This window comes from Hypanus sabinus, chromosome 1, assembly GCF_030144855.1.
Source record: "Hypanus sabinus isolate sHypSab1 chromosome 1, sHypSab1.hap1, whole genome shotgun sequence".
In the NCBI taxonomy this organism is placed as follows: domain Eukaryota; kingdom Metazoa; phylum Chordata; class Chondrichthyes; order Myliobatiformes; family Dasyatidae; genus Hypanus; species Hypanus sabinus.
Window position 1 is genome coordinate 39,200,949 of NC_082706.1, and position 25,477 is coordinate 39,226,425.

The window sequence follows — 25,477 nt, forward strand, 5'->3', positions numbered from 1 at the left end:
CTCTGCTTACCGGACACTGTCCTACCCACCCCCCCACCCCCACTTGGCTCTATCTGGCATTCATTCCCCCATCTTTTGTGATCTGCTGAACACTGGCCATCTGCCCTGCTCCCTCCCCCTTAGCCTTGATGTGGAATGGGGACTGACATATTCTGCCTCTGATGTGCTGACTGAGCTACTAGTAAATCATGTGCCAACATTGTGTTCCTGGTTGCTGTCTGAAGTCTGTGCTTTCAGTGGTCACCTCTCATTCTTCCAAGCTTAGGCATACACAGGCTTTGCTTATCCTGCCATTCAACTCAGTTCGTCAAACCATTGCTCCACCCAGTCGCTTGCAAACAAATTCTTCTTTAATAAGGGAGACCGAACTTGTGCAGTGTGCTCCAGGTTCATAATCATCAGGGCTCCTTAATATAGGGATAAGCTGGTTCTGCTCTTGTGCTCGTTCACTTTCTCCAAAAGCCCATAGATTGTTGCTTGGTGTTTTTGTAGTGGATTGTGTGTTAGGACACCCACTCGTGAGTACCGACAACGTCACAGTTGAGCTTATTTACTCTTGACCTCACAATCTACCTCATGATCTTGCACATTGTTCACCTGCACTGCACTTTATCAGTAGCTGCTACACTTTATTCTGCATTGTTGTTATTCTCCCTTGCTGTACCTCAATGCACTGTGTAACGAATTGATCTTTATGAACAGTGTGCAAGATAAGCTTTCCAAACCAATTCATTTGGGTGCAACTGAAAACTTATTTGCAGCAGCATCACAGGCATGTATTGTTAGATTTTAAAAAAGCATTCACAGAAGTGCAAATTAAATATAAATCATACACAATTTTTAGAGAAAGCACCATTAGAGCAAGAAAAATAAATTGTAATACAGTGATCTAAGTTGTGGTGTTCCTCTCCTGAGATAGTTAAAATATTCTGTCAGTTAAGATATACTCCACTTTCCTAAGGTTTAGATTCACATTTCTCAGTAGTACGGACACTCGTTGAGCCATGTTCTTGCCCATTCATTTAATCTGTCCATATCCCGCTGATGCCCCTGTACATCCTCCCCCAGTGTCCCAACCACCTCAGCAGCTTGCCATATTATTCTTGGTCTACATTCACATTTCATCCATGTTATTCACTCGGGCGGTGAACAGTGATGAGTTGGGCTCTCAACCTCACAACCAATCTCATTATGATCTTGTACCTCATTGCATTTTCTCTGTAACTTTATTTGTTATTATTGTTCTATCTTGTACTTCAATGCATTGTGTGATCTGTATGATGAGAAAGGCAAGCTTTTCACTGTATCTCAGTACGTGTAACAATAATATTCCAATTCCAACACTAGTCTCCATGGCACCCACAGGTCACACCCTCCCAACCTAAAAATGACCACTCAGTCCTCTGTCCGTGCCAGTATATTAACTCCAATGCCATGTGCTCTGACTTGATCATTCATAATTGGTTTATTACTATCCCAAAGACAGCATGAAAGCTTTTACTTGCCAGTTATGCAGATAATTTCTAATCACAAGTACATTGAGGTACTGGAAGGGGCAAAGAAGTAACAAAATAATACTGCACCTCATCAGGGGACTTTCATACAACACATCCTTTAACCATTTTGTTAGTTGCTGCCTGACGGTGCTCTAATAACACTTAAGTGAATGTTCAAGAGAACCAAACAGCGGTCCAGATGAAAGGTCTCAACCCAAGACATTGACCAGCTGACTATTTCCCTCCATGGATGCTGACTGACCCACAGAGTTCCTTCAGCATTTTGTGTGTTGCTCCAGGTACCAGCTTCTGCAGTCTCCTGTGTTTTCACCAGGACGTTGCTTGGACTGTAGGATTTTAGTTATGGGGAGCAACTGGAAAAACTGGGGTTCTCTAACCTGGAGTTTCGGAGGCTGAAGGGTGACCGAATAGAGGTATATAAAATTATGTGAAGCATCGATAGGATAGATTGACAAAATCATTTTCCAGTGGTAGAAAACGTTGGTGGGGGGGGGGGGGGGGGGGGTCGGGTAAGTAGGTTTAAAGTGATGGAGTTTTGCAGGGATCTGAGGGGGACACAGAAAGTAGTTGATGTCTAGAACTTGCTTCTACAGAGGCTAGTGGAATCAGATACCATAACTACATCAAGAGGCATTTTAACAGACACTTAAATAGGCAAGGCATATGGTGCTAATTTAGACAAACAGGATCAGTGTAGATATGCAAAATGGTCGACATGAATATAATGGGCTGAAGGGCCTGATGTGGTACTATATACTTATGCAAATTCCCTTTCATAAACTCATCTTTACTCTGTCCAATTATAATACCTGCCAATTGCTGTCATGCCAGTTTAGTAACAGGTTCCAGTAATTCCCCCACTGTTGTCAAACCAACTACAGTTTCCAAAGTTTCACTCCGTCCTTTCTAAAGCATTGTTAATGTTTTTGCTACCTCTCAGTGTGTGGGAACCTCTCCAGAGTTGAATCGCTGCCATCTCCTTCAAAGCCCTTGGAAAGCAGGATGTCAGGTCCTGGGGGAGGGGGGTGTGTGGTGTGGAGTTATCAGTTTCCTTCCTATTAAATTCTCCAATTGATCCTAATTTCTTCGAGCTACTGACACAATCCTGACCTGCTGGTCTTCACTGTTCCCAGGAAACTCTCAGCATCTCTGGTGAAGACAGCACAAAATGTTGGCGTGGGTTCTCAGCCAGTTCCCTATTCTTGTAATTACTGTTGCCACCTTCTCTCATTAACACAGAATGACATTTGGTAACCTTTTCCTTTTTACAGGAACAGGCCCTTTAGCTCATAATGTCTACAAATTAAATGCCTCACTAAACTAATCCTTTCAGTCTACATAATGTCAGTATGCCTCCATGCTCTGTACATTCATGCGCCTATCTTAGAACCTCTTGACTACCTCTATTAATCCACCACCATCCCTGGCATCACATTCCTGGCAAGTTATTCTCTGTGCAAAACAAAACTTGTGTTTGCACTTGTTCCCCTCCTACCTTAAATGCACACACTCTAGTATTATGTATTTTGACCCTTGGAAAAAGATACAAGCTGTCAAATCTATAATCTTACAAATTTCTGCTGCTTATAAACCTCAGCCAGTGCTGATTCATAGAAAACAATCCAGAAATGCACAAAATACTCCTAATGTGGTCCAACCAATTAAAAACAGCTGCAGCATTACCTCCTGACTTTTATCACCAATGCCCTGACTAATGAAATTAAGAATGCCCTATGCCTTCTTTACCATCCTATCTATCTGTGTTGTCTCTTTTAGGGAGTTGTGGACATACACCTCAAGACCCCTCTGTACATCGATGCTCCTACCATTTTACAGTGTACGGTTCTCATACATTCAACCTCCCAAAGTGCAACATCTCACACGGATTAAACTCCATTTGCCTTTTTCTCCTCTCGATATTTCCAGCTGATCTATGTTCTGCTATGTTTGACAACTTGCTTCATGATGCATAGTTGAATTGAATTGACTTTATTTCTTACATCCTTCACATACATGAGGAGTAAAAATCTTCACGTTACAGCTCTGTCTAAATGTGCAATGTGCAATCATAGTAATTTATAATAAATAAAACTGTCAATGCACTCAAATTGGCGTGAGTTAATCAGTCTGATGGCCTGGTGGAAGAAGCTGTCCCGGAGCCTGTTGGCCCTGGCTTTTATGCTACAGCACCATTTCCTGGATGGTAGCAGCTGAACTAGTTTGTGGTTGGGGTGACTTGGGTCCCTAATGATCCTTCGGGCCCTTTTTACACACCTGCCTTTGTAAATGTCCTGAATAGTGGGAAGTTCACATCTACAGATGCGCTGGGCTGTCAGCACCACTCTCTGCAGGGTCCTGTGATTGAGGGAGGTACAGTTCCCATACCAGACAGTGATGCAGCCAGTCAGGATGCCTTCAATTGGGACCCTATAGAGAGTTCTTAGGATCTGGGGGTCCTTATCAAACTTCCTCAACCGTCTGAGGTGAAAAAGGTGCTGTTATGCCTTTTTTACCATACAGCTGATTCCACCAAGTTGTGTGTTATCTGGAAACTTAACCAACCAGCACACTTGTATTTATGCCCAAGTCATTTCTGTCATCGCAAGTAGAAGTCAGAGGACTGATCTCTGTGGAACACCACGGGTCACAGACCTCCAGTCAGAATAACACCCTTCGCCACTGCTCTCTGTTTTCTACGGTGGAGCTAATTTTTAATCCTGTCTACCAAGTTACCATGGGTCTCATCTTTGGGATTCACCTCCCTTGAGGAACCTTGTTCCATGCTTTACCGAAGTTCATGTTGACAACACCTACAGACCTTTAAAAAGGTCAGTCATCTTTATCATTCCTCAAAAAGACTGAATCAAGTGTGTAAGACATATCAAAGTAGTGCTATGAAGTCTCTGCTTTTCTAAATGTGTGTAAATTCTTAACCAAAGAAGCTTCTGCTATGATTTCTGTACTACTGTGAGTTTGTGACAGGGCAGCGTAAAGAGAGCTTCACTCTGTGTATAACCTCAGGAGTGTCTGATGGGACAGTGTGGAGGGTGCTTCACTCTATGTCTGACCCTGTGAGTGTCTGATAGGGCGCTTCACTCTGAATGACCCACTGATGGCCGACATTCTCTTCCTTGTAGATATCTGGTCGGCTGGCTGTGTGCTGGCAGAGCTGCTGCTGGGACAGCCCATATTCCCCGGGGACAGTGGTGTGGACCAGCTGGTGGAAATCATTAAGGTGAGTGCAGAGGTGACTGCAGTGGCTGGCTGTGTTGGGGAGGTCACGGCGGTGGGGTGTGGGTTGGGCATGGAGTGGAGTGGCTGTAGGTGGAGAGTTGGGTTCACATCTCGACCTGGACTAGCCTCCTGTGTTCCCGCTGTGGAGATCACACCAGCTCCAGTGAGGTTACAGTGGCACTGTACCCGTTACATCCCTCACACCGAAGGCTGTTCTCCCTCAGCACATATCGGCACCTCCTCTGTTGGCTTTCCTTGTACAAGTGAACCCTAGGTCCCACTTTCTACCACAGTGCAGCAGGTAGAACCAGTGCCTCCCAGTGATGTGGGTTCCATCCCAACTCCTGGCACTGTGGGTGTGTGTATGTGCATGGAGTTTACTTGTTATCCACCCCCCCCTTGATCCTGTATGTTACCCCCCATCCTGTGTTTTCCTTCCTTTTAAATAGTATTTAACTTATTTAATACAAAAGTCACAATTCCCTTTTCTTTCTTAAAAAAATAATAACACCATGTGTCCCAATAAGTCATAATTATATAAACAGTTAATATTTAAACCATATTCAAAGCACAAGAAATATAATGGGTTCAGAAAATAAAACTGTGTGTCTCTGGAAAGGGCCAGCAACATGAAGGATCACACCCACCTTGCTCATGGTCTCCCATCAGATGGGGAAGCTAGGTACCATCTACACTAGGATCACCAGGCTCCACAAGCAGTAAGGCTGATCAACACCTCCACCCACTAACCGAGCCTTTCTCATCCCCAACCACCACTACTTCATCTAATTTCCTGTTAGTCTCCTTATGTGCAGACACTCATGTGCCTAGCGTCACTTTATGGACATACAATCAATCTGTATATATAAACTATTATATATTTGTTGTGTTTTTTATTATTATTGTTATTTATTTTATTGTGTTCATTCGTGCTGCATTGGATCCAAAAAAATAATAATTTCTTTCTTTTTTACGTGTGTACTGGAAATGACATTACACAATATTAAATCTTAAATCTAACTCCATTGGGTCCATTAAGAAATATTTGGAGATTTTGGTTTTCTGTGTTTTTCTCACACTCAGAGTTACACAAGCCATTGACCCCAAAATGAGGGCAATGTGTCTGCATACAAAATCTGTCAAAATATGATCCAGCACAGAAGAATTTCAAATGAATTTCAGGACAAAGAAAAATGAAGCACCATTTCTTCTCAAACTGAAACAGGAACTTCCGAGAAGTGGCTTAAACCAGGATTTATCAAATGAAACGTAACACTTTATGTAGCATGCAATTTCACATTCTTGTCACAGGTAGCATCAAATAGCTCAACTGATTTATAACAGACACACTGACGTCCAATTAATTCCCAATCCCCCCTCACCCCATGACAGTTTAAATTGGTTATAAAAATCCAATGGACGCTTGTCTTGTTAAAGCAACAAACATATGGGCTGTAATCATAAAAATGAATACAAATCCTCCCACTTCCCAACAAAGTGTGGATGGGTGAGTTGAATGTCTGCTGTAAATTACCCCCATAGTATGGGGGTAAAGAGTAGAATCTGGGGGGGGGTGGAGTATTTCAATGGGAATGTGCAGGAAATGGTCAGCAGAAATTCAGGACCTGGTCCTGTTTTGTAATTTAAATAATCCTCGTGTCCAAAACGTATAAAACCACATGTGGCACACTCCTGTTACCTGCCATGAGCCTGCTCCTCCCCATTCTCTTCTTGGCTGGGACTCTCGGCAAACTTCCTTCCCACCTGCCAATTTACTGGTGTGTCAGTTCCCTTTTCTCTGAGCTGGTGACGGTTGAATTTTCTCTACCCACAGGTACTGGGCACTCCTACCCGGGAACAGATCCGCGAAATGAATCCCAACTACACAGAGTTCAAATTCCCACAGATCAAAGCACATCCGTGGCAGAAAGTGAGTACCAGCTGTGAATCTGGGGCTCCGAGCGTTGGGAAGACTCACCGTTGAATTCACTCCACCCTGTGCCGAGCCTCCGTCAGTCCCACTACCTCTCTTCCCCACTCCTGACCCTACCACTTCATCCCCACCCCTCACTGGCTCCTGACACCATTATACAGTGATTCATTTTGTTTTGGAGATAGGAGCCAGGCTGAGTAAGGCAGCAGGGGTATTAAGATACAAGATGCTGGAATCCGGAGCAACAACCAATCAGCTGGAGGATCTCAGCAGGTTGGGAAGCATGCGAGGGGGAAGGAATTACAGATATTTCAGTTCCAAACCCTGCATTGGGACTGGGGAATTGCACCAAACTCGGGCAATACATCAGGACTCCAAGTATCTCCAGAAGTGACTTCGAGTGTGGACTATCCCTCCCTCTCCACAACTCGGCTCCTGTAGATACCGTATCTGCCGTCTCTTGTGTCTGTGGTGGTCGGGTGACTGATGGTGAAGATTCTTGGTTAGATCCAGGGAGGGACCTACCAAGCAGCCCTTCACTACAGTGAGAGGCCGTTCCTTGTTCTGGGAGACTGACAGGCAACATCCACAGCACCATAAGACATAAGAGCAGAAGCAGGCTATTTGGTCAATCAAGTCTGCCCCGCCATTTGATGATGGCTGACATATTACCCCTCTCAACCCTATTCTCCTGCTCGATCACTGTTGATACCTTTTCTCCTTACAAATCAACAACCTATCAACCTCCGCTTTAAATATACGTAATGGCAACTCCCCACCCCACCACAGGTCTTCAAGTCGCGGACCCCCGCGGATGCCGTGGCGCTCTGCAGCCGCCTGCTGGAGTACACACCTGCCCTTCGCCTCTCCCCACAGGAGTCCTGCGCCCACCCCTTTTTCAACGAGCTGCGAGACCCCAGCACCCGGCTGCCCAACGGCCGGGAGTTGCCGCCCCTCTACAACTTGAGCCCAGCCGGTAAGTTCGGGTGTGGTGGGGAGGAATTGAGGTGGGTCATCGGATTAAACGTCATCTGGCTGCAGAGAGAGGTTGTACAGGGAGGGTTTACGGGTCAGTTTAGTCCATAGCACATAGAAGCAGAATTAGGCCATTCAGCCCATCAAGCGTGCTCCAGCATTCCATAATAACTGATGCTCCCCCTTTTCCACGCCCCCCCCCCCCCCTTCCTCCAGAGACATAGGATGCTGGTGTGCTGAGATGGACAGAGACAGGCAGTCTGACACTGGGACTGGATGACATAGGCAGGGCCGCAGACACATGGGTACTGGGATAAGGTGAGAAGGGCACAGGGGTGGAGACACAGGTTACTGGGACTGGGAGAGTTATACATGGGGGCAGAGATATGGGTCACTGGGACTAGGTGAGATAGGCACAAGGTGTTCTCTGGGACTGGGTGAGGTAGGTATAGGGCAGAGGCATTGGTCCCTGGGAGGGCTACTGGCTGTTTTAAGCCCAAGGCCATAATCCCTCACCTTCCTCCCCTGCCCCCACCAACTGATGCACAACTGGAAGAAGAATGCGCCTTCTCTCTCTGCTCTCAAACATACAGTGCTTCAAAGAATCACATTATCCAGAAATGGGTTCTTCACACCCACGCTATCCCGCAGTTACTCTATACTTCAGCCCTAATCCCCAGTATTCCCCTTCTCGGAGTCGGCCGTTCAAGTGCATGTTCATATGCTACTGCAGTTCGGTAGTGTCCGGATGCTCCTTCAGTGCTGAGGCACTCCCTGCTTCCTTTAGTCGACTGCAACTGTCAGGCGTCCAGTACCCATCTGCCGGCACATGGTGCCTAGCCCCTTGCACTGTCCTGTTCTCAGTGTTCCATACCAGACACACTGTGAATTTCTGCCTCCACAACCCCCTCCAGCAGCACGTTGCAGATTCCAACCCCTCCAGGGGAAAAGATTGCTCCTCTCCTCTTACCAGTTTCCCTGAACTGTGTAATGGGGACAGGATTTGTACTTCTATTTTCTAAGCCTTTCATAACTTGCACATGTTTATTGTCTTGTGCGCCAGTACAGTGAGGTACAGGTACAGTGACAGACTTGCTTGCAGCTGCATTGCAGGCACGTAACTACAAACAGCTCACAGGATATAAATTGCATATAAGTTATATACAACATTGAATCAGAGTCAATTTTATTATCCCTGTCGTACGTGAGATGAAATTTGTTGATTTGTGGCAGCAGTACAGTGCAAAGACATAAAATTGGTATAAGTCACAAGATTTAAAAAGTGCGGAATAATGAGGCAGTATCAATGAAATTATACTGACGTTTAGGAATCTGATTGTGGAGGAAAAGAAGTTGTTCCTGAATCATTGAGTCTGGCTCCTCAGCTCCTGTGCCTTCTCTTTGACGGTAGTAATGAGAAGACAGCAAGTCCCAGATGTGAGGGGGTCCTATGAGAGACTGCAAAACAAGACCTTTGTACGTAAAAAAAAAGACACAATCTGAGACAAGCCCACAGCAGTGCAGAGGGTGATCCACCATGTACTGGGGCTGAGGTGTTGGTTAAGTTTGTGCAGGTCAGTTCAAGAACTGAATGACTGAAAGGAAGTTCCTGAACCTGGTGGTGTGGGACTTCAGGCCTCTGTACCTTAGTAGCTACCCAATAGTAGCTGTGAGAGGAGGATATGAATCGAATGGTGTCGTCCTCGATGATAGATAGTGCCTCCTGCAGATTTTGTCGGTGATAGAGTGGATGGTCCCATGACCAACTGGACTTTGCCTACTACTCTCTGCAGCTTCTTGTAATCCTGTGCACTGGAATTTTCATGTCAAGCCATGATGCAACCAGTCAGGATATTTTCAGCAGGTCATCTGTGAAAGTTTGGTCATTTATTTACGTGAAACAAACCCTTCCAGCCCACTGAGCCATCGTGCGTTGAAACCCACCTACTACACACTATCTTATAGAGACGCTGGAATTGAACTTCAAGCTCCAATACGAGCTGTAATCGTGTCATGCTAACCGCAATACTACTGTGGCATGTTTGATGCCTTGCCAAGTTTCCTTGAGCTTCTTAGAAAGTGGAGACACTTCTTGCATTGGCGTGCTGTTCCTAGGACTCATGTCAATTCCTGGCAATTTGAAGCTGCTGACCTTCTCCATCCCTGACCCACCAAGAAGAACTGGCATGTGGTCTCCCGAATTACCCTTTGTGAAGTCATTGATTAGTTCTTGGGTTTCATTGAGCGAGATGTGGTTGTGCCTCTGCGCACTGACTCATTACAGGCTGTGATTCAGCCAGTGGCCTAAGATGCCGTCAGTGAGTTTGTAAATGTGGAGAAAAAAGTAGAGAAGGGGGCTAGTTATGCAACCTTCAAGTGTGACTGTTAATGGTCAACAAGAAGAAGATAGTATTATTGATCCACGCTGAGATCTGACGATGAGGAAGTCGAGGATCCTTTTGCAGAGGGAGTTACAGATGACCAGGTCTGCAACCAATTCATCTCACTCAGCAGTGCTATCCAATGGCATACATCAATAACCCGTCGTTGATACCTGTCTAATTTTATCAGGACCACTCAACACAGCCTCAGGCTCCCCCGGATGTCAAGGCAGCATTTGACCCATGTGTGGCATGAAGGAGCACTGTAAAACCAGAAGTCCAGGGGCATCAAACGGACCCAGACTCCAGCAGCAGAGACACACAGGATGGCAAAGAAAACAAATGGTGATGTGTTTGCTCACCTACAACTACTGATGGGACCAGAAGCCAGACAATAACAGAACAAACTGGAATTCAAGTTAACTTTTTTTCAGAAAAACCACACCAGTCAACTCAAGCTCAAACTTGTGTTCTTCAGAACAACTATTTAAATAGTTTACCCCAGAACAATTGAGTCCTTGATTAAGACAATGACCAATCAGTGAAAGTCAGCCTGGGTTTGGTTTCAGTTGACCACTAGGTGTTGATTATTTTGGCTTGCCCTAACACCTCCCTCTTGAAGATGATTACCTGTAGGATTTGAGTTGAGGGTTAATTTGGTTTACGCTGATCATTAGTCCTCCTTAGTGGTTGCAGGCTATCACTTTCTTCTGATGTTTCTTTGTGCTGGTGTTAGGTTTGGTTGGGGTAATTTGAACCTTCCAGGAGGAATTGGTTCAACTCTGTTTAAAGATTTACCCAACAAACTTGTTGAACCTTTGGGGACATGTGGCCGCAACTGGTTGGTGTGGCAATGTCAGTGATGTCTGTCTGTGATAACTTCATAGTACACTTTCCCTATTTGATTGACAACCTGATCTGGTACCAAGGAGGCTTGCCCATTATGATACTGTCTGGTCCACACTGCAGCTCTGGGCTTGAATGATTTCACCCATCGACCAAGGTCAACATGCTGTCTTGGTACACCTGACCATCTGCTATCTTAGATGTTGGATGCTGTGGCAGCATCGCATCCAAAACTGTGTAGATTTCTTCTCAAAAGCACTTCAGTTGGAGATTTCCCCTCGAGGCCTGGATGAGGTGTAGTGTAATTCATGTATCAGCAGAAATGTGTTGAGTGCTTCAGACGAAGCTCTTTCCCCTCTTTTGATTGTGGATGATATGGGTGTGGATAATTCCACTTCCACTGGCAGAATGCTGCAAACTGCTGTGAACTTAATTGAGTACCATTGTCAAAGCGAACTTTTCTGGAATTCCAAAGTGACTGAAGATCTGTGGCTGCTATTGAATGGTTGTCTCGATCATTGCTGACGTCATAGTTAATACTTCTGGCCATTTGAAATGGGTGTTAACCAGGACAAGGCAGGACTCTCATTGATTGGGTCAGCGAAGTCAATATGTACTCAACTCCAAGGTCTGGTAGCCTGAGGCCATGGTTGTTGATGGACTGTACTTGGATTCTTTGCTGCCATTGAACACTGAGTACACTCCCTGCATATAGATGTGATATCTTCATCTTTACAGAGATTCTTGCCAAGGTTTTCATTTGATTGATGCCTGGGTGACCACGGTGGAACTGTTTCAGTACTTTTGGTTGAAGTATTCTTAAAATTATTATTCTTTCTCCAAACATTAGGCAGGAGTCCACAGTTGAGAGTGATGCCTGATGTTGATAGAAGGATTACAACATCTTTCTCAACCTTGACTGGCCATCAGCTAATGAGGTATCTAGAGGTATGCTGAACAAGGGGATCTGCAGATGTTTCTGCTCTGATTTTGTGGACTGTGATTGGAAGATCTTCAGCAGTATCCAAAACAACCCAGTGGACTTCACAATCAATTGAAGTCGCAACCACGACTGCATCTTCATTTTCATTAACCTGCTGGTTCGTAAGTCTGGAGAGGGCATCTGCCTAACCTAGTTTCAGGATTGCTGTGTATTTGATTTCAAAGTCATGGGCTAATGATTTTGCCTGCCTTTGGTGTCCATGCAGCATGGGTTGGCTATATACACCGGGATGCCTTTCTTAGACTCAAAGATGGACAAGTGATTTGTAAGGAGAGTGAAGTGTCTGCAATAAAGCACCTTGTGGAATTAATTCACTGAATCCAAGACTTCCTTCTCAATTTTCCCATAGTTCCTTACTGCTGCAGTCAGTGGTCTGGCTGCTTGCATGAAAACTTTTTCAGAACCATCAGGGAATATAAAGGATATGACAGCTCTCATCCCATAGTTGGACACATGCATTGCAATGCCGATTGGCAGCACTGGCTTGAAATGAGTCAAGAGAAGGTTGGACGACAGCATATTCTTCACCTGATCAAAAGCTTCGTAGCATTGTGTGGACCATTTCCATATAGCACCTTTGTTGAGCCGGACATTCAGTGGTTCCCTCAGCCTGTGCATTGCTGGGGGAAATGCTGAATAATCACTGGCCATGCCCAAAAATGATCATAAACTGCTGACATCTGATAGTGGAGGAATCTTCAAAATAGTAGAGATGTTTTCAGGATCTGGGTGATGACCGTGCTCATCTACACTGAATCCCAGACTGAAGGCATCATGGGGCTGTATTTTTCAACCTGAAATTGTAATACAATGTCTTACAAGTTCAAAACTTGTTCCAGGCAGTGGCAAATCTGTATCCATCATGAAGATGTCATTGAGATAAGCAGCAACCCCATCAGTACCACTTAACATGGTGTCCATTAGCTGCTGGAAAATTGAAGAAGCTGCCTTCACCCTGAAGGGCGACTAACAGAAAGAAGGAAAGCAACCCCTTCTGTGTTATAATGCCCCTTTTACTTGGAGGTAGGCTTCAGCCAAGTCCAACTTTCCACAGTAGCAACCGCCGTTCAATTTTACAAAATCGCTGGTAATGGGTACCAGTGTTTCTGTGCCACGTTGAGACCAGTTCAGAAATCTGTTCAGAACCTCACTGTACTGTTGACTTTCCTGATGAATACAGGAGCTGCCCAATGAGAGTAGTTGACACCTTTGATCACACCAGCTTGTTGCAGGCAATCTAGCTCTTGCTCCATGATTTGTAAGGCTGCGTATGGAACTGGTCTTTTGGGACAGAAGACTGGCTTTGTGTCTGGGAGATGGAGTTCTGCTTGCAGTTTGGTGCAGCAGCCTAAACCTTCATGAAGCACTGTTGCATAATATTGTGGCAGCTGTTGAATGTCTCACATACTGATGGTGCCATGGTGTCGACTGACATGACTTGAGTGGCCACTCCCTTCGTCCAGAGGGATGCTGCAGAGATCAAGCTTGTCATCCAGTCCATTCCAAGGAGATTCAGATCTGGCTGGTCTGTTAGGTAACACATTATTGGCTTGATTACTGTTCAGGTTCTCCATGCACTGCAGTTCACTAATTAGTGGAGGGGTCCAGCAGGTGGAATTGGTTTGACCGGTGGTAATCGAAGTTCCCGTCACTTGCATCTGAAATTAAAGGTGATGTCTGACGCCGTGTCAAGTTATAGATTGACCAACATACCATCTCCTGGGAGCAAGGTCCACTTTGAATGTGAACATTAAATTCCTTGTGGATTTTGATGGCTTTTGAAACTTCTTATCCTGGTGTTCCACTGGCCTTGAACAGTGAGAATGGCAAAAGGCTTCTTTGTGACTATGGCAATGGCATTTGCTGCAAATGTGTTTCTTTTATTGGAATTTTTCTGCATAGTGCCTTGTACCACAGTTCCAACAAGCTGTGTGATAATGTCTGGGCCATTGGGCACTGCATTGACTTTGTTCTGTTCGTCCAGGTTTGGACTTGGGTATCAGGTTGATCAAATGCTGACGTTCTTGAGTGACAGCTTGTAGAGTCATATTAAGGTCTTGCTCCTGTCTGGCCAGGAGCCATTTGTGAATACCTGCATTGCCAGGCACTTGAAATCCACAAATAACAATCAGATATTTGAACTGTGACTCAGTCACACTATGTAGCTTGTACGACTTATATTCATGATTGACGATACCAGCATATGATAAAGTCATTGGCATCTTGTTTAATGAGTTTTAGGCAACAGTAGTGAACACTGAAGAGAGATGACTGCTCTCCAAAAATGCTAGTTAGCTGTTGGACGGTTTCATTAAATGCTAGGTCCCTCAAGTTTTTAGGAAGAATGAAGTTAAAATAGCACGCATTTTCAGCAGTCCCTAACTTCTGGAGCAAATTGCGTAGTGTCCAGGAGACGTATTTACTGGTGACCTCAACCCAGAATATATCTTCACAGCACTTGAACCATGATTCAAATGTAACTTCTGAAGTGATATTGAACTGTAAGTTTGAAATGAACACAACAACTGACTTTCAGTCTGTGTTCCAAGCCTACACTGGTGACTGTCCCACACTTTTCCTACGCTACATTGCCAACTACATTGGTGCTGCTTCCTGCACCCGTGCTGAACTCAACTTCATCCTTTTTGCCTCCAACCTCTAGCCTGCCCTCAAATTTACCTGGTCCACTTTTGACACCTCCCTCCCCTTTCTCGATCTCACTCTCTCTGTCTCCGGAGACAGCTTATCCACTGATATCTATTATAAACCCATGGATTCTCACAGCTACCTGAACTATACCTCTTCCCACCCGGTTACTTGTAAAACTTCCATCCCCTTCTCTCAATTCCTCCATCTCTGCAGCATCTGCTCCCAGGATGAGGTTTTTTGTTTTAGAACAAAGGAGATGTCCTCCTTTTCAAAGAAAGGGGCTTCCCTTTCTCCACCATCAATGCTGCTCTCAACTGCATCTCTTCCATTTCACACATGTCTGCTCTTACCCCAGCATCCCGCTAACCTACCTGGGATAGGGTCCTCTTGTCCTCGTCACCCACCAGCCTCTGAATTCTGCACATAATTCTCCAAAACTTACATCATTTCCAACAGGATTCCACCACCAAACACATCTTTCCCTCCCCACCCACCGCCCCTCCAAGTGCTATATTTGCCCCTACACCTTGTCCCTCATTACCATTCAGGGCCCTAAACAGTCCTTCCAAGTGAGGCAACACTTCACCTGTGAGTCTGTTGGGTGCTCCCGGTGTGGCCTCCTGTATATTGGTGAGACCTGACAGAGATTGGAAGACTGCTTCACCAAGCACCTACGCTCTGTCCACTAATAAAAGCTGGATCTCCCAGTGGCCACCCATTTTAATTCCATTTTCCATTCCCATTCCGATATGTCTATCCATGGCCTCCTCTACCATTGTGATGAGGTGACACTTAGGTTGGAGGAACAACACCTAATATTCTGTCTGGGTAGCCTCCAACCTGAAGGCATGAACATCAATTTCTAGAACTTCCAGTAATGCCCCCCACCCCCTTCACTGTTTCCCATCCCTTTATCTCCTTGCCATTGCCTCCCTCCTCCACCCTTTTCTTTCTTCCATGGCCTTCTGTCTCTTTTACCAATCAACTTCCTAGCTCTTTACTTCACCCCTCCCCCTTTAGGTTTCACTGTTCACCTTGTGCTTATCTCTCCCTTACCCCGGTTTTTAAATCTACTCCTCAACTATTTTTCTCCAGTCCTGCCAAAGGGGTTCAGCCCGAAACATCGACTGTACTCTTTTCCTAGATGCTGCCTGGCCTGCTGAGTTCCTCCAGCATTTTGTGTATGTGACTCGGTAATATCCAGCATCTGAGATTTTCTCTTGACTGGGACTCACATGAGTCTATTCAGTGTTTGACACCAACATCATTGGACTCACTGGCAACCTGCTGGTTAATGTTTCAATTAACTTCAGCAGTGCCGCATCAAATTGAGTTTGTTGCTCTTGTAGAATTGTGCTCAAGTCTTCTGATAAAATTGCCATATTGTGGCGGCCCACTTTCTGCGCAGGCGAACCGGCTCACAAATAGCCAGCGTGCAAGGAGAGACTTTGGTAATGCACCTCTGATGTCATTGCCGACCGGAGAGGGCAGACGCTAAGGATTAAATGCCAGCGCCGTGAAGTTTGAATAAACTAGTCTCGAAATGACTTACCGACTGCGTGTCGTTATTTCAGCACTGTATGTAGCACATTGCTACATTGGTGACCCTGACGGTCCAAACAGGATTTGGACCAAAGATGACCGACTCTTCATCTGTTCACGCAGTTTTGCTAAAACTGACGACTTTCTGGACGCTGCGACCAAGCATGTGGTTTAGCCAAGCAGAAGCCAAGTTCCAGATTCGGCAGATATCCTCTGATTCCACGTGTTACTACCATGTGGTGAGTGCCCTTGACCAGGAGACAGCCGCCCAGGTTGCGTATTTCATACAGTCGCCCCGGAAGAAGGCAAATATGAAGCATTCAAAGTGCTGCTCATTGAGACCTTTGGCCTCTCACGGCGTGAGCGAGGTACCCGCCTGCTTCACCTGGACAGTTTGGGAGACAGACTGCTGTCAGCATTGATGAACAAGATGCTGTCCCTGGCTGACGAATGTAAGCCCTGCCTCATGTTCGAGCAAGCATTCCTAGAGCAACTGCCTGAGGACATACATCTGCTGCTGGCCGACTCAGATTTCAGCGACCCCCAGAAGGTGGCGGCCTGGGCAGATGTGCTGTGAAAAGCCAATTGGGAGAGCGTGGCGTCCGTCGGTCAGATGACCAGGCCACATGCCCAACAGTGGACCAGCAGTGGGGCACAAATGCCCGCTAATGACTATGGCAGCTGGCCACCAGGACAGCCTCTTGTACGTCTGAGACAAACAGTCGACACCGGAGCGGATATCAGTGTCTTGCCCCCGACGGGGTACGACACCCACAACAGAAAGCCAGGACCCACCCGGAGGGCCGCAAACAGCAGCACGATACTGACCTATGGCACCTGCACAGTGCAGCTGCAGTTCAGTGCCAGCCGGTTCACATGGGACTTCACACTGGCCGCTCCTGGGGGCGGACTTCTTGCGAGCTCACAGCCCGCTGGTTGACTTGCAAGGGAAAGTGCTGAGACTTTCCAGACATTCTCCCTGGGTGAAACCAAGTTGCCGGCCCAACACCTGAACTCCATCACGCTGTCGGACAACAAATTCACCAGAATCCTGGCGGACTTTCCATCCGATTCTGGCACCGCAGTTCATGGCAGCCGTGCCCAGACACGGGGTACAGCACCACATCCCGACCCAGGGACCACCTCTCCACGCCCGCGCACGAAGGCTCCCCCTGGAAAAGCTCCGCCTGGCAAAAGAGGAGTTCAAGAGGATGGAGGAATTGGAGATCGTACGGAGGTCCGACAGCCCATGGGCCTCCCCCCTGCACATGGTGCCCAAAGCAGCCAAGGGTTTGAGACCATGCGGCGACTACCGCAGACGGAACGAGGCTACAACTCCAGACCACTACCCCGTGCCGCACATACAGGACTTTGCAGCAAACCTGCACGGGGCAAGAATCTTTTCCAAAGTAGACCTTGTCTGGGGATACCATCAAATCCCGGTGCACCCTGAAGACATCCCCAAAACAGCACTCATCACCCCATTCGGCCGCACAGTGCAGAGCGCCGCACAGACGTTCCAGCGGCTAATGGATGCAGTGGGACGTGACCTGGACTTTGCGTTCATCTATTTGGATGACATCCTTATAGCCAGCAGTAGTCGCCAGGAGCATCTGTCCCACCTCCGCCAGCTCTACTCCCGCCTGAGTGATTTCAGCCTCACAATCAACCCCGCCAAGTGCCAGTTCGGCCTCGATACCATCGATTTCCTGGGCCACAGGATTACCAAAGACGGGGCAACACCTCTGCCCGCCAAGGTAGACGCGATCCACCACTTTGCCTGGCCCAACACGGTCAAAGGCCTGCAGGAATTTGTTAGTATGGTGAACTTCTACCACCGTTTTCTCCCCTCAGCAGCCTGTATCATGCGCCTTTTGTACACCCTGATGTCGGGTAAAGGCAAGGACATTACTTGGGACGAGGAGGCCGTGGCTGCTTTCGTTAAAGCCATGGAAGCCTTGGCAGATGCCACGATGCAGGTGCACCCCAGAACGGATGTTCCGACCGCACTCACGGTGGACACATCCGACACAGCAGTCGGTGGGGTGCTAGAGCAGCTCATCGAGGGGCACTGGCAACCCCTGGCGTTCTTCAGCAAGCACCTACGGCCGCCCGAACTCAAGTACAGTGCTTTCGACCGGGAGCTGTTGGCACTGTATCTGGCAATCTGGCATTTCAGGTACTACTTAAAAGGCAGGCCATTCACCGCGTTCACGGACCACAAACCGTTGACCTTCACGTTCACGAAGGTGTCCAATCCCTGGTCAATGCTGGCTCGGCAGCTGCAACATCTGTCCTACATCTCCGAATACACGACGGACATCCAGCATGTCTTGGGGAAGGACAACGTCGTGGCGGATGCACTCTCCAGACCAGCTAGTCTCGAAACGACTTACCGACTGCGTGTCGTTATTTCAGCGCTGTGTGTAGCACATCGCTACAATAGCAATATAATACATTACCTCATCGCCAATTTGTTGTGTTCTCTCGCCTATAACTACTGATGAGACCTGAAGCCAGACAGTAAGCTGAAATTCTAAATAACCCTTTATTCAGAAAATCTACACCAGTCTCAAAACTCAACTCAGACTTCCCAGTACGAGTACTTAAGTGGTTTACCTCAGAACATCTGAGTCCTTGATTGGTTCAGTTGCTGGTCAGTGAAAGTCAGCCTTGGATTGGTTTCAGCTGACCACTAAGTGCTGATTGTTTTGGCCCATAACAAATGGGATTCTTGCCTTCATCAGCCAGGCATTCAGCATAAGGACAGGAATGTCCTAGTAAAACATTGGTGAGGCCATAGCTAAAATATTGTGTAGTTCTGGAAGATTGTGATGGCACTTGAGAGGATTCCCCAGAACATTGACACAGGTATGTGAATGCTGGTGTCTGGAGTGACAAGCTGCTGAAGGAACTCGGCAGTTGTTGGGGAAGGAACCTTCAGTCCTTTGGGTTAAAACCCTGCATTGGCACTCATAGCATCAACAATTCCTGAGACAAACACAAGAAAATTTGCAGGAAATCTAAAGCAACACACAGAAAATGCTGGAGAAACTCTGCAGGCCAGGCAGCATGGAAAACAGGCCACGTTTTGGGCTGAGCCCTGATGAAGAGTCACAACCCGAAATGTCGACTGTACCCTTTTCCACAGATGCTGCCTGGCCTGCTGAGTTCCTCTAGCATTTTGTGTGTGTTGCAACAATTTCTAAGATGTTGCTTGACGTGCTGAGATCAGAACCAGGTTTATTATCACTGACATTTTTGGTGAAGTGTATTGTTCTGTGGCAGCTGAATTACAAAAATTAAATAAATAGCGCTAAAAAGGAATAATGGGTTAGTGTTCAGAGGTTCATGGACTGTCCAGAAATTTGATGGTGGAGGGGAAGAAGCAGTTCCTAAATCCTACATCATTGAATGTGTGTTTTCGCTCCTGTACCTCCTCCCTGAGAGGAGGGCATGTAGCAGTTGGTGAGGACCCTTAATGGTGGATGTTGCTTTCTTGAGCATCATCTTTTAACAATGCCTTCGGTACTCAGTACCACAATAGAGCTGGCTGAGTCCACAGTCCTCTTTTGATCCTGTGCATATCAGACATCGGTCAGAATGCTCTCTCGGTGCACCTGTGGAAACTTGCTGGACATTCCATATCTCAAATTCCCAATCGGGTGTCGCTTCTTTTGTTGATGCATCCATATGTTGGGCCCTTGGAGATGTTAATGCACAGGAACTTGAGGCTTCTCACGCTTTTCACTGCTGAGCCCTTAAAGTTCCTCCAGCAGTTACAAGAAGAGGTTGGAGAGGCTGGGTCCGTCCTCCCTAGAGCAGGAGAGACTGGAGTTGGGATGGGAACCTAAAAGGATCATTGGGAGTATAAGTAGGAAGAATGCTTTCCCAATATCAGTGGCATCATGGCCCAGAGGGTGGAGATGTAGGAGAAGGGGGTCTAGAGTGGATTTGAGTTGCCTCTTTTTGCCTAAAGGAGGTTTGGAATGTTTTGCTGGAGGGAGAGGTAGAAGCAGAAATGGCCATGTCTGATTCAGAGCACTGGAATCTGGGCAAGGGACCAGGTGCTGGCTGATGTCTGACTGAGCTGCAGTGGACTGAAGGAAGCAGGGACTCCTTCAGCACTGAAGGAGTACCTGTATCAGCACACGAATCATCAAGACACAGGAGGTTACAGAGCAACTGAGGATAGGATTTGATAGACAAGTTAGTGAGAATCAGATTGAGATGTATATGATATATGTCATGAAATTTGAAGATAAAAGATTAGCTTTGTCACATGACAATCGAAAAATACAGTGAAATGCGTCATTTGCATCAATGACCCACTCAGTACAGGATATGCTAGGGACAACCTGCAAATATCACCAACATAGCATGCCCACATTTTACTAACCATAACCTGTTCATCCTTGGAATGTGTGAGGAAAGCAGAGCACCCAGAGGAAACTCACAAGGTCATGGGAAGAACATACAGACTCCTTAAAGACATGTAATTAATCCTGGATTGCTGGCAGTGAAAAGTATTATGCTAACAGCTAAACTACAGTACAGTGTAATACATTAAAAAATAACTATGTTACAATAAGAAAGAAAGAAATGAATGAAAAAGTGGATAAGTAGTGCAAACAAGAGCAAGATAGTCAGGCAGTATTTGTCAGTGCATGGACCGTTCAAAAATGTGATGCTGGAGAGGAAAATGTTTTGCCTGAAAAGTTGAGTGTGGGTCTACAGGCTTCTGTTCTGTTCCCCCTCCCAGTGTTAGTAAAGAGAAGAGAGCATGTCCTGGATTGTGAGGGTCCCTAGTGATGGATTCTGCCTTCTTGAAGTGCCACCTTTTGTAGATGTCCTCGATGGTGGGGAAGTTGGTTTCTGTGCTGTGTGATGCGGGGAGAATTCTCACCTCACACAGAGGTCATCGCATTTGGAAGGCAATCACCCTTGCCCCAGGACATGTCTGTGGAAGGTTTTGGAGGCAGTGTCCTGGGACTAAACACTTTCATGCTGTATCGATGACACTCCTTCTGTCAAAAGGTTAGGCTTGGGTGTGTGCCCTTGTCCGTTTTTGATTGCCACTGCTCAGACTGTGCCTTTAGATGTCTGCAGTCTGGATCTTCAACCTGCACTTACTCCCTGGGCGAAGCATCAGTAGGGTAAGGGCACTGTAGGAGGGTAACAGGGAAAGGTGACTGGTGGTGGGTCATGAGCTTGAGGGATGGAGGAGGAGAAGGTTCCCTCAAGCAGATGAACTAGTTCATTATCACCGATTCGTTTCCCTCCTCAGGAGAATCAACTTCGTCGGACTCGAACCAAGCGTCCACCAGCACATCGTTTGCCATCTAAACCGAGGACTAGCAGCGCAGTGCACACCCTTCCCCACCCCTCTTAGCCCTATCCCTGACCCACCTTATCGTCCCTAACCCTATCTCCATCTTCGTTCTCATCTCCTGTCCCCATCCCCATTCCTCCTTCTCCTATCCCTATCCCACAGTCCCACAGTTCAGCTCAGGTACCCCTCCCTTCCCAAACTCCACACACCCTGCCTCCAGGTACTCTGACCCACTCTACATCAAACCCCTTCTCTCCTCTCAATCCCACTCAACTCTCACCCTTCCCCCCCCTCCTCTCCCCTCCTACCTGCCTGTTCTCTTCCCTGCCTCTTCTCATCCCTATCACCCTCCCTCTCCCCACCCCATCACTCTCTCCCCTCGCCTTCCCCTCTCTCTCTCCTCCCCTTCCCTTCTCTCTCCCCTCCCCTTCCCCTCTCTCTCTCCTCCCCACCCCTCTCTCCCCTCTCCTTCCCCTCTCTCTCTCCTCCCCTTCCCCTCTCTCCTCCCCTTCCCCTCTCTCCTCCCCTTCCCCTCTCTCCCCTCCCCTTCCCCTCTCTCTCTCCTCCCCTTCCCCTCTCTCCCTCCCCTTCCCCTCTCTCCCTCCCCTCCTCTCTCCCTCCCCTTCCCTCCCTTCTCTCTCCCTCCCCTTCCACTTTCTCATTCCACTTCCCCTCTCTCTCCCTCCCCTTCCCCCTCTCTCCCTCCCCTTCCCTCTCTCTCCCTACCCCTCCCCTCTCTCTTCCCTTCCCCCTTCTCCCTCCCCCCTCTTTCTCCCTCCCCTCCCCCCTCTTTCTCCCTCCCCTTCCCCCTCTTTCTCCCTCCCCTTACTCCCTCTCTCTCCCTCCCCTTACCCCTCCCTCTCCCCTCCCCCTCCCTCTCCCCTCTCCCCTTCCCCTCTCCCCTTCCCCTTCCCCTTCCCCTCTCCCCTTCCCCTTCCCCTTCCCCTCTCCCCTTCCCCTTCCCCTCCCTCTCCCCTTCCCCCTCCCTCTCCCCCCTCCCCTCCCTTATTCATTTGCTCTCTCCACACTACCCTCCCTGTACTTTCCTCTCCTTGTTCCCCAAAACCCCATCTTTTGCTGTTCCCAGTTTCCCTCCCTCACTCTGACACCTTCCCTCTGATTTACATTGCCTTTTCTCAGCCTCCCCTCCCCCTTGCTTCCCTTTTCTGCCTAACCCCTCCCCTTTGGTTCCTCTGTTCCCAACCCCACCCCTTGCTCCGTCTGCTGGCTGCTGAACCATCGTAACCACCGCGTCTGGACGGAGGGCAAGGCTTAGTCTCATTGGTGCCATCTGCTCTGGCTGGCGTCTCCTGCGTGCATCTGCTCCCTGGGGCATTGTACAGTGTAGGCGGGTACATTGTTGGTCTGCCATCCCCTTCGTCTCTTGTTTTATTTGTCTAACATTTTAATTAAATCCAAAATGGAGTTTTTTTTTTTAAAGCTTGTTGTCATCAAGTTATAAGGCATGGTAAAAGACCCTTCAGCCCACTTGTCCATACTGTCCAAGGTGCATTCCTGAGCTTGTTCCATTTGCCCATGTTTGGTCTATATCCCTCTAACCCTTTTCTGACAAACCCCCATTCTATATCCCACCCCGTACTGGGTGGCACATCTTGCCCCCTCAGATCCACTTTAAATCTTTCCCCTCTCCCCTACCTGACAATCCACCTTATCTATGGCCCTCATGATCTTATAATCTTCTACAAGGTCATTTCTTAGCCTCCTCAGGGAAAACAGTACCAGCAACACTTCCCAAGGCCCTCCAATTTACTGTGCCAGTCCTGCCCTTGTTTAATTTCACAAAATCCATTGTTTTGTATGCGCCTCAGTTCAATTCCATCTGCTCACTTTCCTAATTGCCATTATCTCCCATTGTAACTCTTTTCACTGTCAACTTTTGGTGTCGTTCGCAGACTTGCCAATCATGTCACCTGTGTTCTTATCCAAATGGTTAATTTAGATGACAAGTAACAATGGGTCTGGCACCAGTGCCTTGCCTTTCAAAACTGCTGGTAAATCCTGTCCCTCATGAATCCCTCCAGATACATTCCCATCACTGATGTTAGGTTCACCGCTCTGTAGTTCCTGGTTTGTCCTTGTAGCCCCTCTTAAATAAAGGCACAGTGTCAGCCATCCTCCATGCAGCCAGTACTTCACCCATGGATAACGAAGAGACACAAATCTCTGAAGATGCAAGAGATTGTGATCCTGGAATCTGGACCAACAATAAAAATTGCAAGTCAGGCGGCATCTGTGGAGGAAATGGATGGTTGACGTTACAGATTGAGACGCTGAGGGTATAAACGGGAGATGGTTAGTGTAAAGAGGGGAGGGGTGAAGCAAGTGACATGTGATTCTAGATGAGGCATTGGAGAACGAATGGAGCCAGGTGGGCAGAGGGTGGTGGGGAAAGTGACAGAGACTGGGAGGTCATCCTCTGCCTGACTCCTAGCAATTTCTTCCCTTGCTTCCCGTTACATCCTTGCATATCCTTCATCAGGCCCCAGCAACTGATCCATTTTTCTGTACATCTCTTTTGAGATGTGTTCTGGGACATCCACTTTCTTCCCCAGAATTCCCCGGCTTCTGTGATCTTCAGATGAGAAATATTTATTTCAGATCTCATCCATCTACTGTAGCTCCGCACATGAATGACCACACTGATCCTTTCGGGGTGCCAATTCTCTCCCTAGTTATTCTTTTGCTTTAATATACTTAAATAATCTCTTGGTATAGGATACCAAAGAGATTTCATGTCCTTCTTGATTTCTTCTTTACGCATATTGCTACATCCCTTATACTCTTCAAGGATTCACTCAATCCCAGCTGCCTACACCTGATATTTGCTTCCTTTTCCCCAGTCAGAGCCTCTATCTCTCCTCAGCCAGGATTTCCTTTTTCCACCACTCTGTTGGCCCAAAACACACTCTTGATTTTAAAGCACCTCTCCCACTTGACAGATGTCTCATTACTTAACAACAGGCTCTCCCAGCCAACATATGCAACTTTCTGTCTAATGCTGATATAATAAGCCTTGTCCCAATTTATGACTTAAATTTCTACAGAAGTCCTGCCCTTTTCCATAACTATTTTAAATCGGACTTTTTGAAGCAGCAGAGGATGAAAGGTGACTTGACAGAGGTGTGTAAGATAATGAAGGGCATAGATAGAGGTGACATTCAGCACCTTTTCCCCCAGGATGGCCATAGTTGATACCAGAGGACATCCATTTAAAGTGAGTGGAGGAAATTTCAGGGGTGATGTCAGAGATATATTTTACACAGAGAATCTTGGCCAGGACTGGTGGTTGAGGCTGATATATTAGAGATCTTTAAGAGGCTTAGGCACATAGATGTAAGAAAAATGGAGGGCTTAGTGTATGTAGAAGGGAAGAGTTAGATTAATTGTGGAGTAGTTTTATGTAAGTCGGCACAGAATTGTGGCCAAAGGGCCTATTCTGTGCTGTATTGTCGTATGTTCTAAATCGAATAAAATGATGGTCACAGTCCCAATGTGCTCCCCCACTGACACCTCAGTCACTTGCCTAGACTCATTTTCCATTAGAGGTCTAGTGTCGTCTTCTCTCTAGCAGGGTCATCTACGTATTCCTTGGGATGAGCCCGTTCTTCCATTGAAAGCCACCTTAGTTGATCCAGCCAACACAAGGAAATCTGCAGATGCTGGAAATTCAAACAACACACACAAAATGCTGGTGGAACACAGCAGGCCAGGCAGCTCTAACGAAGGATCTCAGCCCGAAACGTCGACAGTGCTTCTTCCTATAGATGCTGCCTGGCCTGCTGTGTTCCACCAGCATTTTGTGTGTGTTAGTTGATCCAGTCTTGGCCGCCTTGCCACTCACTCCCTGAACCCCATAATTTCTAAATGTCAGTCTTCATCTCCACCACTCTCTGTGGGAGGCAGCTCCAGAGAGTCACCCCTCCTCCCTGAGAGAAGTTGTTTCTCCTCCTCTGTGTTATTCTGAAACTATGTCCCATTAGGAGAAATCCCATCCCAGTGACCACGCTGTAGAACCCTCCTCAAAAACTTATATGTTTTAATAAA

The 25,477-nt window shown here is 47.1% G+C and overlaps 1 protein-coding gene across 2 annotated transcripts in view; it reads left to right on the top strand.

The window, feature by feature from the left end:
* Nucleotides 1-22,852, top strand: part of LOC132393136 (glycogen synthase kinase-3 beta-like) — a 69,595-nt gene extending 46,743 nt beyond the window's left edge. Inside the window, exons 7-10 of one of the 2 annotated variants that reach the window (XM_059968016.1) lie at nt 4,655-4,752; nt 6,586-6,681; nt 7,561-7,660; nt 21,368-22,852. In XM_059968016.1, the coding sequence (XP_059823999.1) occupies nt 4,655-4,752; nt 6,586-6,681; nt 7,561-7,660; nt 21,368-21,426 (353 nt within the window). In that variant the 3' untranslated portion in view covers nt 21,427-22,852. Of the gene's footprint in view, nt 1-4,654; nt 4,753-6,585; nt 6,682-7,473; nt 7,661-21,367 lie in introns of both variants that reach the window. The other variant, XM_059968009.1, reaches the window with a different exon arrangement.
* The last annotated feature ends 2,625 nt before the right edge of the window (nt 22,853-25,477 follow it).